Below are 15473 nucleotides of genomic sequence, written 5' to 3' on the forward strand. Positions count from 1 at the left end.
GTATTGTGTATTCATATATGAACATAGGAAAGTTATGTCTGATTTATTCTACTGTCTTTCCCATTCCCATCCTCCCTCCCTTACCCCATTTCCCCCATCCCAATCCACTGAACCTCTTCTCCTACCCCCCACCCCAACCACCCTGCCTCTTGTGAGTCAGCATTTATATATCAGAGAGAACATTCACCCTTTGGTTTTTTTGGGATGGGCTTATTTCGCTTAGCACGATAGCCTCCAGTTCCATCCATTTACTGGCAAAAGGCATAATTTCATTTTTCTTTATGGCTGAGTAATATTCCATTGTGTATATGTACCACATTTTCTTTATCCATTCATCTACTGAAGGGCACCTAGGTTGGTTCCATAGCTTAACTACTGTGACTACACAATTTTACCTACTTAATTTTAACAACAAAAAATGTGTATATGTTTATATATGTACTATAAGCTGAGGTTCGCTATGAAGAAAGGAGGAGACTGGAAGGGAAAGAAAACAATTTTTATGATTTAAGTATTTCTATGTTAAGTTTTTATAATGTATCATTTTACAATGAAATATTTTTAAAGTATAAAAAGTCAGATATATGAAAAAGGTTAATAATGGCTGCGTCCAAGTGGTAAGTCATGGGTACATTTTTTTCCTCCTCTATAGAGTACTGGTCTACTTTTCAACAATTATATATAGCCAATATAATTAAGTCATAATTTTTAAATTTTTTCTTCTTCCTGAAATCCCCTACTTTCCTTCTCTCAACATTCTAAAACTACTTTAATTGCTATAAGTATATTTCCTGGTCAGAATATTTATCTCTTTAAGTTATTCCTATAGTACTCTTGATCTCCAAAGATCTAGGGAAAGTCCACTAAAATGGTTTCATAGCCTGGCACAGTAGCATACGCCTATAATCCCAGATATCTGGGAGGCTGAGGCAGAAGGATCGCAAGTTCAAAGACAGCCTCAGCAACTTAGGGAGGCCCTAAGCTACTCAGTGAGACCCTGTCTTTAAATAAAAAAAAAGGGCTGGGCATGTGGCTCTGTGGTTAAGGGCCCCTGAGATCAATCCTGGTACCAAAAAAACAAAACAAAACAAAACAAAAAGATGGTGTCATTTGTGTTTATAAAACAAAAAATAAAAAATGAAATCTATGGAAATAAAGTAAGAGAAACTAACCATACTTTAAACATAAATGAGATCTACAGAAATAACACACACTTTCCAAAGTTGCATGCTCTAATTCAGTGCAAAAAAGATTCTTTTGAAGTATATTTTAGTATAGAAAATAATGGATGTACTGTTATGTCACTAAGACTGCAAAGTAAAAAGTGGCTAACTTTAAAAGACAGAGACAGATATCCTACGTGAATCCAGAAGAAAAAAAAAGGTGGAGAGAAAGGCAAAAAAGATTAGGAACATTTTTTGAAGAAGTGGTGTTAAGACCTAGGGAGGAGGAAGAGGAGAAGGAGGAAGAGAAGAAGAAAACGCCAAAGAGAAGAGATGGACATAATCTGGTTCTTATAAGCAAGAAAGTCAGAATAAATAATTTATTAGCTAAGAGGTAAACAACAAACATACCCAATAGGTAGTTTTCAGTAGTGCAGAAGAAAATGAATGAATGAATGGATTTTGAAAAAGGTCTTTTTTAATGTTCTAAAACTGCAGTCCCACCTAGAAATCTTAAAAAATCCTAAACTTTTTCCTTTAGAAACAAATATATCTGTAAATTTCCACTTTCATACATAAATAGCATGATATGTCTAATAATTTAAACTATACTAATGCCATTTTTAAAAATTTTAAAAATTAACTTTAAACCTATTAGTCTGTAAACCAGTGCTAACAGAAATAGATTTCTAGGCATATATATAATTTTAAATTTTCTAATGGTCCCATTTAAAAATAAAGGAAATACTTCTTTTGACTAAATAGAGCTCTACTAGAAAAACACAGTAAGTCAAGAATTTGAACAAGGCTCATAAGAACTAGAATGCATGGTTTTAAAAGCATAGGGAAAAAGGAAGTTATTAAAACAAATCTTTGGTAGCTTATTGTAAACTAAAAGAAAAATGCTACATTGAATTTAAAACTGCCTCAATGATTCTTTCAGCCCAATAGAACTGAATGATTAACAAATTAGCATTAATAAACTGAATGAATGAATGAAAAAAAATAAAAAAAATAAAAATAAAGGAAATACTAATTTTGACCCACTAAATTATGATAATTTCATTTCAATATGTAATCAACATAAAATTTTAAATTTTTTGTAGTAAATCTTCAAAATCCAGTGTACATTCTATATTTACTGCCCTTCCTAACATGGATTGGTCTCATTTCAAGTGTTTAATAACCCATATGGCCACATAATAGCTTCTCTATTAGCATTTTTCAAGCCACAACAGTTAGGTGCCTGGAATACTAAGCAGACCCTGGGGTACCTGAGGCCATGGTAGGGGGACAGTTAGGTATATAAGTGAGTTGCAACAGATGCTATTTAGATTTAACACTGTCTAAAAATATCAAAACAAGCAATGGCACAAGTTCCACAAATTGCCATTAAATGTGGATGAGGTAGAAAGAGTATAGTCAGTAACCAGACAGGTATAGCTGCCCTTCTACTCCCACAAGGTTGACACTATCTCCTGCAACTTGTTTGTGCTGTTTGCTTCCTTTGTGTCTCTACAATTATTGTTACATTATAGCCTCACTATTTAAAGATCTGTCCTCAGGAGATCTACCATTCTACTGCAGTGGTTATTTTAGGTGGCCACAGCAGGGTGGTCCAAGTACTATTTCTCACCTATTCATCAAAGCGCAGCACTAATCTTTAAATTTACACTCTTTCTCCCATTTTTGTACTTCTGCACATACTTCACCTACTCATCAATATACATTCAAATATGTAGAGTTTGTTGATAATATTGAACTCAAGGGGGTAAGTTACAATGCCTCATCAATTTTACATTACAAGAAGCATATTTTACTATTATGAACAAAAAAACATAAAATACAAAGTATTGTTTTATGTTGATATAACTTTAGACAAAGGTTAATTATTATATTAATAATTATTATTCCTTATTAATAATAAGGAATGTAGTTTGTGACTACATTCCTTCAGTAATCCTCTATACCAGAGGTGGGGATGCTACTGGCCTGAAGGTCAAATCCAGTCCTCCATCTGTTTTATAGTTTTACTGGAACATGACCTCGCCCATACTTTTGAGTTGTCCGACTTCTCCTACATTTGTAAAGCCGGGTAGGTGCAGGAGACAAAGTCTAAAATACTGATTATCTGGTCTCCCTCTTCCTTACTATTGCTTCTCAAGGAAAAACTGCTTCTGAGTTACAAAGTAGAGTACCTTTTTAAGAACATATCTATACTATAAATCAACCAATTCTCTGGTGAACAAACTAAGGAAACAAGACAAAATAATGTTAATTTGTTGGGCAACAGAAAAACTAAGATAAGAATAAGATAAAGATAAGAATAAGATAAAGAACTAAGTGACATTAAATATAGTTTAGATAAACACAAACTATATTATACTAAGGGTCAAAACTCTATTAACCAGATATATAATATGTGCTAAGAAAGATCCAAAACAATTCAGCAGAAAAGATCTAAGGGACAATGTGGGCTCTCCTACTCACAAAAATAATTACTATAAACTGAGAAATACAGCAATAGGCTAAAAACCAGTATAATTTCTGATTTAAGTAGCCCATGATATACAAGGGATGAAAAGTATGGCCTAAAACTTAAAAAGGTAATTACTTCTAGAAACTAGGACAGGTTGTTTTAATAATTTCCTTTACTGACAGGATTTCAAGAGCACATTAGGAGATCATGGACAGGACAGAATAAACATGCCTTATGTAAATACTAACCAACTAGATGAAAAATATATTTTTTATGTTACAGATGGTCAGGGAAATTTTTTAACTAATAAAAGCATACGATAGCCAGGCAAGTGGTGCACACCTCTAATCCCAGTGACTTGGGAGGCTGAGGCAGGAGGATCATGAGTTCGAAGTCAGTCTCAGCAACTTAGGGAGACCCTAGGTAACGTGGGAGACCCTGGGTTCAATCCTCAGTACAAAAAAACCCCAAAACCCATAAGATTTAACTAAAAAAATAAAAATCTTAATGAAATACTACTTTGCCTTTTACTTGGTGCTGCATTAGACAAAGTTAGATGACATACAAAACAAGTCAGTAAAATCTATAGACAGCACAAAACTGAGGAATGGCAATAATGACTTTTTTTTTTTTAATCCAGGAATTGAACCTAAGGGCACTTAACCACTGAGCCACATCCCCAGCCCTTTTTATATTTTTATTTTGAGACAAGGTCTCCTTAAGCTACCTAGGGTCTCGCTGAGTTGCTAAGGCTGGCTTTGAACTTGAGATTCTCCTGCTTCAGTCTTCCCTGCAGCTGGGATTACAGGCACATGCCAGCATGCCTGGTGCAAGGATGATTTTTTAAGTTAGAGACTAAACCATTAAGTGAAAATCAACAAAGGTAAAATATATACTACTACTTGATGTAAAGTCATAATGATGAATGTAAAAAAGACAAATTTCAGATGAAATACAAATTCTCATTTCTATGTTTTTATAGTTCTTTTTGCTCAGAAAGAATTCTTTAGAACATTTATACAGAATCTCTTTCTGTTCCATTCTATGCCTCCTAAGCTCTATCCTAGGACTCAACTCACATTATCATTTCCTATTTGAAGGCTTCCCCAACTCCCCAGCAAACAGTGATCAGCTCTCTCTTTTCTGTGTTCGCATTATACTTGCTCCAAAAAACATATATGATTTGTGCCATTATGTTGTAGATATTCATTCATTTCTCACTAGAGGGACAAATTATGTCAGTATCTCCAAAGACTCTTCAAAGTAGAGTGTCAGGAATTAAAAAAAGTACTCTCGCTGGGCAGTTCCTTTATTTCTATGTGTATCTAGACAGAGAAAGTACACATATGAATGAGAAAGTAAGATGTCTGAAACCTAGCTTTTATTCCTCTTATTATTCAGTTATGGACAAGTTTCATAATCTCTTTGAACTTCTGGTAAAATGGGGATATCTTCATAAACAGTTTGTGTACAAATCAAATTAGATAATTCTAAACAAATGCTTCCATAATGTTAGTGTACTCAATAAATACTATTAATTTTTACTCTTTGGGGATCACATTAGCAGAGATTCTAGGAGAATAACCGAGACAGCAGAGAAACAATGTCCAGACATACACAGAAGACTTTTAAGTATGTTTAAAGAAGATGAAATTCAGCACTGGAAAGGAGAGTAGAAAGAGGCAGAAAAAAGTTAAATAATTAAAGATATTTCTTCTTGGCAGCTTCTAAAGGCAAGTCCAGGAACAACAGAAATTTTAGGAAGAAACTATTTGAATCATTATTATAGGTAGCACAGGGAAAATCAACAAGATATGTCCACATTGTGTTTTGGTGGACAATATCAGATTATCAGTGAACATCCAAAATCCAATCAAGATGACTAAAGTAAAAAATCTTAACAACTGTTTGTGGTAGACTATTTGCAAAGAAGGCTAAAAGTGTGTAGATTCCTTTGAAATATGACACTGAATGTTTTCACTAAGAAGAGTCTATTTCATAATCCCTTGAATTGTGATTTATCAGCAAGATAGAGATGACATTGAGAACCTCTGCCTTCACCCTCTTGAAACCCTGAGATATTCATGTAAAGCAACACAGACCAGCTTCTTGAGGATGAAAGACCACATGGTGAGAAAAGCTATACCATCTGAGGTCCCAAATCAGGTGACGGAGACCATCTTTTACTCCATCCGGTCTCAGTTTTGATTCTAGATAACTACAGTTAAGTGAGGAGTCCAGAGGAGAACAAAGAAACCAAACTGACAATCCATAGAAAAGCAAGCAAACAAAATGGGTTCTTACTCTGAGCTAATTAAGTTTTGGGGTGACTTGTTACACTATAATAGCTGATATACATAGTCTGCATAAGGAGAGTGTATAGATGCAAAACATGGTAATCTGTTAAGCAGATAGAAGGTAAAACTCAAAAAGCATTTAGGAAGCCAGTTGTGGTGGCACATGCCTGTAATTCCTGTAATTAGGAAGCCAAGGTAGAAGGATTGCAACTTTAAGGGGAGCCTGAGCAGCATGGAGAAACTCAATCTCAAAATAAAATAAAAGGGATGGGGATGTAGCTTAATGGTAGTTGCCTAGCAGGTGCCAAGTCCTGGGTTTAATCACCAGTATCAAAATAAATTAATTAATTAAAAAGCATTTAGGAATCTCTGCTATACCCTCTAAGAAAAAAGGATTAATGGACCCAAGTATCAGGACCATGTGGCAGACTTATTCCTAAAGAAGAGCTGAACACCTAATTTGAACATTAGTTATGAAGTTTATCCTACTTCCTTTGAAAACCCATACCACCAAATAGCCTTTGACTACAACTATATTTCACACAACTGATCATCAGCATGGAAACTAGTCAAGTGAAGAAGTCACGTTTTCCTTACTATTAACTGATCGCATTCTGGTTTGTCCATTTAAGACCTAAAGTTTAATCAGTGAGGTGGGTAGTACTAAAGGCAAATGTCTGAACAAACAGTAGGGAGTGGTACCTAAAGAAAGATCTAGATGGTCAACTTGAATTCCACACAATACTATTCTCTTGGTGCATACTTCTGCAAACTTCAACAGATATCGGCATGAATTCTCTATAATAAGTTTCATGTGATAGTACACAGCAAAAAGAACAGATTCTAAAACCCTAGAGACATGAATTAAAATTCCAGCAAGATAAGCGATTTTGGATACTGTGATCATGGGCTTACTTTGCCCACCCTAACCCCAGTTTCCTCAACTGTGAAAAGGGGCTACTAAAAAAACTGAATTAATAATTGACAGCTGATGAACAATGAAAACTATAAGCTAGTTAAACCTCTTTCACAGGACAGCCAGGAAACCTCTTTCACTGGACTGCCTCTGAGTTGATGTGGAAGATGCTCCTAAATTTTGTTTAAAAGGTTGGATTCACTCAAAGATGGGAAATATATTCCAATTCCAAACGACTAACAAAACATAATTTTATTTAGAAGATTGTCATTGAGTAATATAACAAATCATTTTCCTAACCCCCAAATCTAGAATTTCTAGTGTTCAGACTTGACTGTTCCATTTTTTAACAATCCACAGCCAAAAATAAATACAAAACAAAATTGTCATCAGCTAACCAAAACTTCAATAGCATAAATCTTTGACTTAAGACTAAACTAGCTTTGCATTGGCCTACAGTTAATGTGCTATTTTTAATGAGTCTTCTTTGCTTATAAAAGCAGGTCAAACAAGAGTTAGCAATTAGTTAAAGAGCATGTAATTCAAACAAACAAAGTAAATGAGTTTGTACTGTATGATCACTGAGGATCTATCCTAGTCATATTCCCTGTCCCAAAGAATTCCAGGTCTTAAAGACAAAATGTGATACAAATACATTGCTCCACAAGGCAGTAATAGGAAACATCACTAGATAAAAGGAGAGGTGCTCATTGCTTAAAAAGACAATGTGGGCTGGGGTTGTAGCTCAGTGGTAGAACATTTGCCAAACGTGTGAGGCACTGGGTTCAATTCTCAGCATCACATATAAACAAAAATAAAGATCCATTGACAACTAAAGAAAAAAAATTTTTTTAATTAAGTGGACTATAAGATAGAAACAGAAAAGTACTTAACAATAAAAAGATCTCTGGCAAAGTCTACCAACCAGAGTTACAGGCAGAGATACTCTGAATTATATGGGGAAGTGATCAAGGCCAGGAGGTGTAGAAAACCTCTTTAAGACTGAGGCAGAAAATTTTATATTCAAGAAATAAAAAATTGGAGCAAATAGGTGAGCGTAACAGTCTTCAGGTAAATACAAAATTATTTAAAAACAATGTACTTTAAGGAAAATCAACAAACAAATTCACACAAACTAATCGGTAATTTAGTGTATGAGTGCAAACAGATTTCCTGCAAAGTTTCTCCAGATTTGTGACAAAGATCAAATTACCTAATACGGCAGACTATCATATATCATCCACTCTGAAAGCATTTTTTAGAAGATTTATTTATAATCATTTAACTCAAAATTTAACACAATTAAATGACAGTCTTCTTCCAATTTTTCCAATTCAAAAATCATAAGGATCAATATCTAGGAACACCAGTAATACTGTTTTGTTCAGGGTAAATAGTCAAATAACTTTGCTCCCAAACCAATCATCTTACATGAACACTTGTGTAACTTTCAAAAACCCGAACACTTTAGCAAAGTTGAAAGAACAAAAGTTAAAAAAAAAAAAAAAAAGTTATTTAAAAAATTTTAATGTCATAAGACTACAAAGGACAGTTTCTTAATGTTAAAGAAGATAGGTAGGTTTGCAATGCCAAAAATCTCCTTCACTTCACCGTTTCAGATTTCTGCAGTTAAAATAATTCATCTCATGAACCAAAGTACATGAAGGCTGTTTAAATCAAAGGATAAATGCCATATTTATCTCAGCCTCTACAAAGAGATTGCTTATATCAAAGGAGGAAAACAGAACTTTAAGCCTATTTACTTGGCACTCTTAAATAGTTTTTCAAAACTTCAGAATTGTTACTAAGAATTTTAGCTTAAATTAAAAAAAAAAAAAAGACATCATCCTTGTCAAGTTACCTAATCCAAATTCACTTAAGTAGTTACAAGAGTGAACTCTATTTGAGTAACAAAACAAGTCTGTACAGGAGTAGAGTGAGATGTGCACTCCTACTTAAAAGTACTGCCTGATGGAAAGTACTATCTACTTCGCTAGATATAACATGTTTATGTGTAACCCTTTCCCTCGAGTTGAAGAGGAAAAAGGGGTTTATTTAAAATAAACTTTCAAAGGAACTGACTTTTCTAACCTCACCACTCCTCAGACAGGTGCAGACCACTCCGGATCAAGCACCGCCCCCCTCCCCAACTCCGGGAAAGGTGCCTCCTATACGCAATGTATTTGCTTGTTGTAACACATGGTTCTAAACCACAAAGGGATTCCTTCTGAGTGGAGAGGATAAAGCATAAGAAAAAAGGGAAGATCAGGATCAGGGACTGATCAATTCAGATTTTTACCTGGAGATCCTGTTTAAACACCAATCACTAAATCATTCACTACTGCTTCGAGTCACTGGACAACGGTATCTCTAGGGATAAACCAGGAGACCGACTGAAAATGTGGGGGTTAAAACTACACCAGTAGCAGCTTCGGGTTCTTATCAAAACAATAGCGAGTGGCACATGTCAGGCGGCCCACATGCACAGGGGGATAAAGAGGCGACTAGCAGAGACTGGAGTTGAACTTGCCTTAACGCCCTCCCCCAACTACCACCGCCGCCGACCTGGCAACGCGAAAGTGAAAACCAGGGGCGTGCAGGGCCCTGCAGTCTTCCCCCTTCTTCTTTCCCCAGCCCGACTCGGACTTCTTCCTCACCGGTCTCCTGGGGGCGGAGACGCCGAGTTCCCTAGGGACGCGAGTTAGTCACCAAGAGGCGGTGACAGAGCGCACTGCTCGTGTCGCACACTCCGAGGCCTAGCCGCGCGGGATCGAAGGACGTCGGCGGAGCCTCTCGTGTCTCGGGCCCCACAACACCCAGTTCGCTGGGAAGCCCCCTCCTTCCCTTCTAGAGAGTCTCAACTCCCCTTCCTCATACCCCTACCCCAGGCAGCCCCAACGTCAGAACCTGCTCCCGACAGAGGAAATCAAGCCCTGTCGGGCCGTTTCCAGCCCTCGAGGTCAGGGATTCCCTCTCTGAGCAAAGGGACTGCGGGCCCGCGCCGCTGACCCGAGCGGGGATCCCCTCAGCCGCCGGGCGGGGATCCCGGAACTGGCCTCCGAGTGCGCGTGTAGCCGCGGTGGGGAGGGGCAAAGCGGGGAGTTTCCGCCGCCCGGCGGACAGCCGGCCCGGCGACAGCAGCGGCCAGGGGCAGTCCCCACAATCAGCCGAGGACGCCCAGTCTCCTCCGCCGCGACCCGACCCGCTTTCCACACGCGTGGCGCAACCGGTTCCCCACGTAGTCTCCGGGTTGGGTCAGGGGAGGGCAGAGAAAAGCGGGCTCCCAGCCACCCGTCACTTTCAAGTCGTCCTGCCAGGAACCCAGGGCGAGAAAAAGGAGCGAAACAAAAGGGCGCTGGGGAGGGAGTCCCTACAACCCCTCGCACCCACCCACCCCACCCCGCACTCGGCCCGGTCCTTACTCGTAGTGGCGGAAGATCTCGTTGGTGACTTTACAGTAGAAAACTTCCTCGTCCGGCCGCAGATCCACGGGTGGCTTCTGTCTCACAAACGGCTTTCGGTGTAGCAGCGGCATCTCCTGTCCGCCCGCAGGCTTGCCCCGACCCTCTGCCGCCGGTGTCGGCCCCGCTTCCCTATCAAAATTGGAGGGAAAGGAAAGCCGGTAAGGTGGGGAGTGCTGGCGGCGGCGTGGGCCGGTCCGCGCGCCGGGGAGAGCTCCGCTGCCTTTTGTGTGACTGACGCGCCTTGGCTGTTACTGGAGCCGAGTTCTCTCCTGCCGCCACCCGGGTGTTGAGCGAGTACAGCAGCCGCCGCCTCTGCCCTCCAAGTGCGCCCCACCTCGGCTCGCCCCGCGGGCGGCTCACAATGGGGCCAGGCGCCCCGCGGCGGCCCCCTCCCCCTGCGCCGGCTCCCCGCCCGCTGCTGCTGCTGCTGCTGCCGCCGCCGCCGCCGCCGCCGCAGCGGGGCTCACAACGTGCTCGGCGCGCAGCCGGCCAGCCCCACGCCGCGAGGGCGCTAGCCGCGGGCGGACCCTGGCGCCGCTCCGCTTTGTTCCCCCGCTCGCCTACACTTCCCTGCCGGCGCCGTCCGGCCCCGGAGCGACCGCAAGGAGCCCCTCACCTGCGAGCACTCCGACTGCCACTTCTCCACTTTCTCAACTGAAAAGGCAAAGAGGACCCGATCCTCCCAGGGGGGTCGCTTCTTGCCGGCCTTGCGGAGCCCGGGGCCGCGGCTTCTCACGCTGCCACTGCCCTGCTCCGCGCCGGGGGATCGCGTCCCACCACCACTTCCCCGCCTCTCGGAGCTCCTGGGAAGTTTCTGATCTACTTTCGGCTCCGAAGGAGGAAGAACTGTTGGGAGGAGCTTTTCACTTCTCGCTTCTACCTTTTTATTGGCTACTCGATGACTTTTACAGCCTGTCACTGATACAGGAAGAGACGGCGGAGAGCCTGGGAGAGCTACATTATTAATTAATGGAGCAACCCCTTGTGAAGAATCAGAAGCATCCTCCATGTTTGAGATTATCAGCCAAAAGATCTAGGGAAAGCGCGACGTTTCATGGACGCATGGCTGACAGTAAAGCCTTCATCTTCAAGTTTCTCACCAACCCTTGGCTACACGTAATTGGGATTCCATTTACGATTTAAATTGTATTTTAAACATGGGAAGAGAAATGTTTAAGAAATAAAAATGTTTTGATATTTTTCTTCAAAATTAGAATTCATATCTAAAGATATTTTGTGCGTGTAAACATGCAACTTGAACAAAACATACCTTCTTGACATCAGTTCTTTTTAACACTTAGGGCAATTCAAAGATTTAAATAGCCCGTGGCAGGAGAAATGTTAGAAAATGTCATCATGCCTGTGAGACCCCGACATATTTACAAGTAAATAACACACACCCTCTAAAAAGTAATATTTAAACCCCAGAAAATAATTTGCAGAAGATTAATGTCTAATTCAACTAGAATTTTAAAGATCATGGATTTACTACTAAAATTTTCCCTAAAGCAAATTTCCCATATCAGTACTTTTTACTTATGAAACTAATTTTAATGTACATAATATACATGACTTTTGAATTAAAAATAATTTTCTAAAGTAGAAAAGAATTTTTACCAGCTTTGTTTTAATTTTTTTTTGCTATTGCGCTTGCTATTCGCTTATTTGCAAATTAAAATGTAATAATGAGTCTAAAATAAGGTTGAGAATGGTTATTAAACAACAAAATACATTATTTCTTCTAACTACTAATACAATGAAGTGATAATTACATAAACAATATAGTTTCAGGTTTATATTCAAGTTAAGTACACGAACTTTGGAGCAGAAAATTAAGAAATCTATTTAAATCTAACTTGTTTTTGAACTTCTCTCAGGCTGCTTTACCTGCTTATACAGCTAGCAAAATGGAACATACGGCAGAATATTCTTTCAGTGTTTAAAAAAAATGAATAAAAATCTTAATGCATCTTACTCTGAATTATAGAAGGCACATAAGCTTGGAAATGCTGTCACTAGCAAGTACATGATTTAGCCTCTATAAACCCTTCAAAAGAGTACACCCTTTAAAGATTTGGTGTTTTAAACTGGCCTCCAACTAGTGTACTGACAGACAAATTAGAATTCTCTACCTAGGAAGTATTTATTGGCAAAAAAACATAGAACCCACATATGTAGCCTCAAAAGAGGGACAAGAAAAAGAATAATTTTATGAACTACTTTTTTTTTTTCCTGGTGCTGACCATCATCAAGAACCCAACACTCCAGGCATGCTAAGAACGGGCTATACTTCAAGCATCACCTTCACAATTCAAAATCCCAACTTACAGTAATGTTTATTTTATTTTTATTAAGTGCAAATTTTAAACAGTTGGATTCTTATATTAACAAAATTGAAATTCTATTTCATTAAAACATACTCATCATACTGAAATTTCAATAAAATCATAATTCACTGAATACATAGGGTTTAACAATATGTGATATTTAATAAATATTTTACATATTGCTCATTACTTCAGAATAAAGTTAAGAAAATTATAACGTGAAACTTTAGATTTAATGTTTATAATAATGAAATTGATAGCATACCTAACCTGCCTCATTAAATAACATTCCTCTTAAAGTAATTACATACATTTCCTACTAACATTATTTATTTCTGAATTTTGGTATCATGATTATTTCCCTGCGTCATAAATTACTGCTTAACTTTTGAGAGTGAAAAGCTCATTGCTGTCTCCAGAAAGTAGTTAAAAGAAACTCCATGAAATGGGACTTTGTAAAAAATAAAAAAAAAAAAAAAAGGGAAATATTGTAAAAGAAACTGTGGTGCTGGGGATATAGCTCAGTTGGTAGAGTACCTGCCTCGCAAGCATAAGGCCCTGGGTTCAATCCCCAGCACCACAAAAAAAAAAAAAAAAAAAAAAAGAATAAATCTTAAAAGAAACTGTGAAACTTAAAGTAGCAGAGAACAAAGAGAAAGAAATAGAATGACAATCATTTAATTTTTAAAAAAATTAATTCTATTAAACATTTATCAAGCTCCTTTTATATACCAAAAAAGTATACTGGCTCATATAAGAGGTGCAACATATATGCAAAAAAAGTATAATCTTGTAGGGAGAGAGATGATGAAAACACAACCAACACAAGAATTCTGTGAGTTCTAATGAGCCTGAGTAATATAATGCAAAAGAGAAGTAGAGAAGATTAGAAGGAAATATAGAAGGTAGACCCAGGATTGGTCCTAAACGAAGTTAGGCATGATTTGAAAGGTAACAGAAAATTGGTGCTCTAAAACATTCTCACCAGGCACAAGATGCAATCCCTCAGTCTCCATTAGTCAGTCACCCTTACATTGGTTAAATGTAAATATGCTAGCTACACAGGATATATATTAATCTAATATTATAGAGACATTCTGATAAAAATCACAATTTTGAAAAGCTATACTACTTTAAATAGGTAAAGATGAAACAAGTCTTTGGAATATGTTTTAAAAGCTTGAGCTAGAATTTTCTTGTCTTCTATTGACTGATAACATAAGAAAGTCTCTTATTTAGGTGGTTTGGTCAGAGAGTAATTACTTAGAACATAAAGAAAATTCTGGGAACTGTTACTTCTTTCATTTTGCTTCTGAGGAAATTAAAGCTCAAGAGCTGGAATGTACACCTCCTGCCTGGATAGTCTTTTTAAGACTACACTGTATTTTCCTTGCCTTCAATAATATCTAATTTTCTGGTATACCTACTGACACTTTTATATATAAACAAACAAAAATACTATTACATTAATTTTTTTTTTGCTAAATTGCTAACATGCATGTAGGGATAGTTCACTGATTTTCAGAAGCAATAATTTTTGAGAATTATATAGGAAAGCAATGGGGTAAAAGCAATAGGGTAATAAGAATCTGAAATTTGTCTAAACAACTGTTTTGAGTCTTATCTCATGTCTAATTAACTCATCTAACAAATTTCAGGACTCTTACCTCTTAGCAATGTTATAAAAGTAAAGTATAGCTTACCCTGAGTTTGTCTGAGAAAGATATCTTATAAATAAATACAAGAGCACCTCTAACTTTGAAACTTCTTTTTCACATATCTTTATCTGATATTTGTCTCAACTCAATCATGTTCTTTTTAATGTCTTCCTGACAAATTTAGGGCATTTTAACTCTAAAGATTTCTATACTACATGTTGTTCTTTAGAAGCAGTGAATGTTTCCCTCCATATCTGAAAACAGTTGTTCTAACACTACTTTAGTGTTAGAATAGTCTTCTTGACCTGGGGCTGCCCATTAGAATCACCTGAGGAGTTTTTGGAAAAAGTGATGTCTGCCCATATCTAGGCCCCAGGTCTCTAAAGTAGGAACCTTAGCATTGGGAATTTTAAAATCTCAGGTGATTCTAATGTACCACTAACATTTAGAACTACTGTGCTTGTATGAGATTGGATTGTTGACATTCAAAAATTTAGAATACATCTTTTATTTAAACCCTTATAATTAGAATCATGAATTATGAGATACTAGTGGAAGTTGGAAGAAGAGTCTAAGGTCATTATCAATATCACAGTAATAGTTTAAATGAATGCTTCTAACTTGTCAAGTATTGTGCTAAGGGCTTTAAACAATTCATCTCAGGTAATTTTCATCTGAAATTAAGTAATAATTATCATTTCCATTTTACAGATGAAGCCACCGAAACTCAGTAAAGTTACTTATGTAGAATGCCCTAAATCTTACAGTCTGGAAACAGAAAAACCCAAACACTAGTCTTATCAACTCCAAAATTCCAGCACCCTACTCCTATATCTATATTTCATTAGAACTGAGTTGCTGTTCTAGCTCAGTTAGAATTTCAAACACAGAACTAAATCCTATGCAAAAAACAATTTAGAGCTTACAAGGATTAAGTTTTTTTGTTGTTGTTGTTTTGTGTTTATAGTACCAAGCATTGAACCCGGGGCTTTGCATATGCTAGGCAAGCCTTCTACCTTGAGCTACGTCTCCACCCCTAAGAATGTTTGTTAATCATAAAAGCACTAAAGCAAATCATGGAAGAATTTTTTTTTTTTTTAAGTATCTCAGAATGGGGAAAGCCTAAGTATAACACGAAGTACAGGGTTCACAAAAAAAAAAAAAAAAGA

The 15473-nt window shown here is 37.8% G+C and overlaps 1 protein-coding gene and 1 non-coding gene across 2 annotated transcripts in view; one reads left to right on the forward strand and one right to left on the reverse strand.

Annotated features, from left to right (window-relative positions):
* The window catches only part of Baz1a (bromodomain adjacent to zinc finger domain 1A), a 98447-nt gene extending 87280 nt beyond the window's left edge, over nt 1-11167 (reverse strand). Inside the window, 2 exon segments of the mRNA XM_047541489.1 lie at nt 10278-10448; nt 10936-11167. Coding sequence (XP_047397445.1) covers nt 10278-10390 — 113 coding nt within the window. The 5' untranslated portion in view covers nt 10391-10448; nt 10936-11167.
* A 1980-nt stretch (nt 11168-13147) lies between these two features.
* On the forward strand, nt 13148-13229 carry Trnaa-cgc (transfer RNA alanine (anticodon CGC)). Its single transcript has one exon. It is a non-coding gene; the product is annotated as a tRNA-Ala (tRNA).
* Nucleotides 13230-15473: the final 2244 nt, after the last annotated feature.

The sequence above is a fragment of the Sciurus carolinensis genome, chromosome 2 (assembly GCF_902686445.1).
Source record: "Sciurus carolinensis chromosome 2, mSciCar1.2, whole genome shotgun sequence".
Taxonomy (NCBI): domain Eukaryota; kingdom Metazoa; phylum Chordata; class Mammalia; order Rodentia; family Sciuridae; genus Sciurus; species Sciurus carolinensis.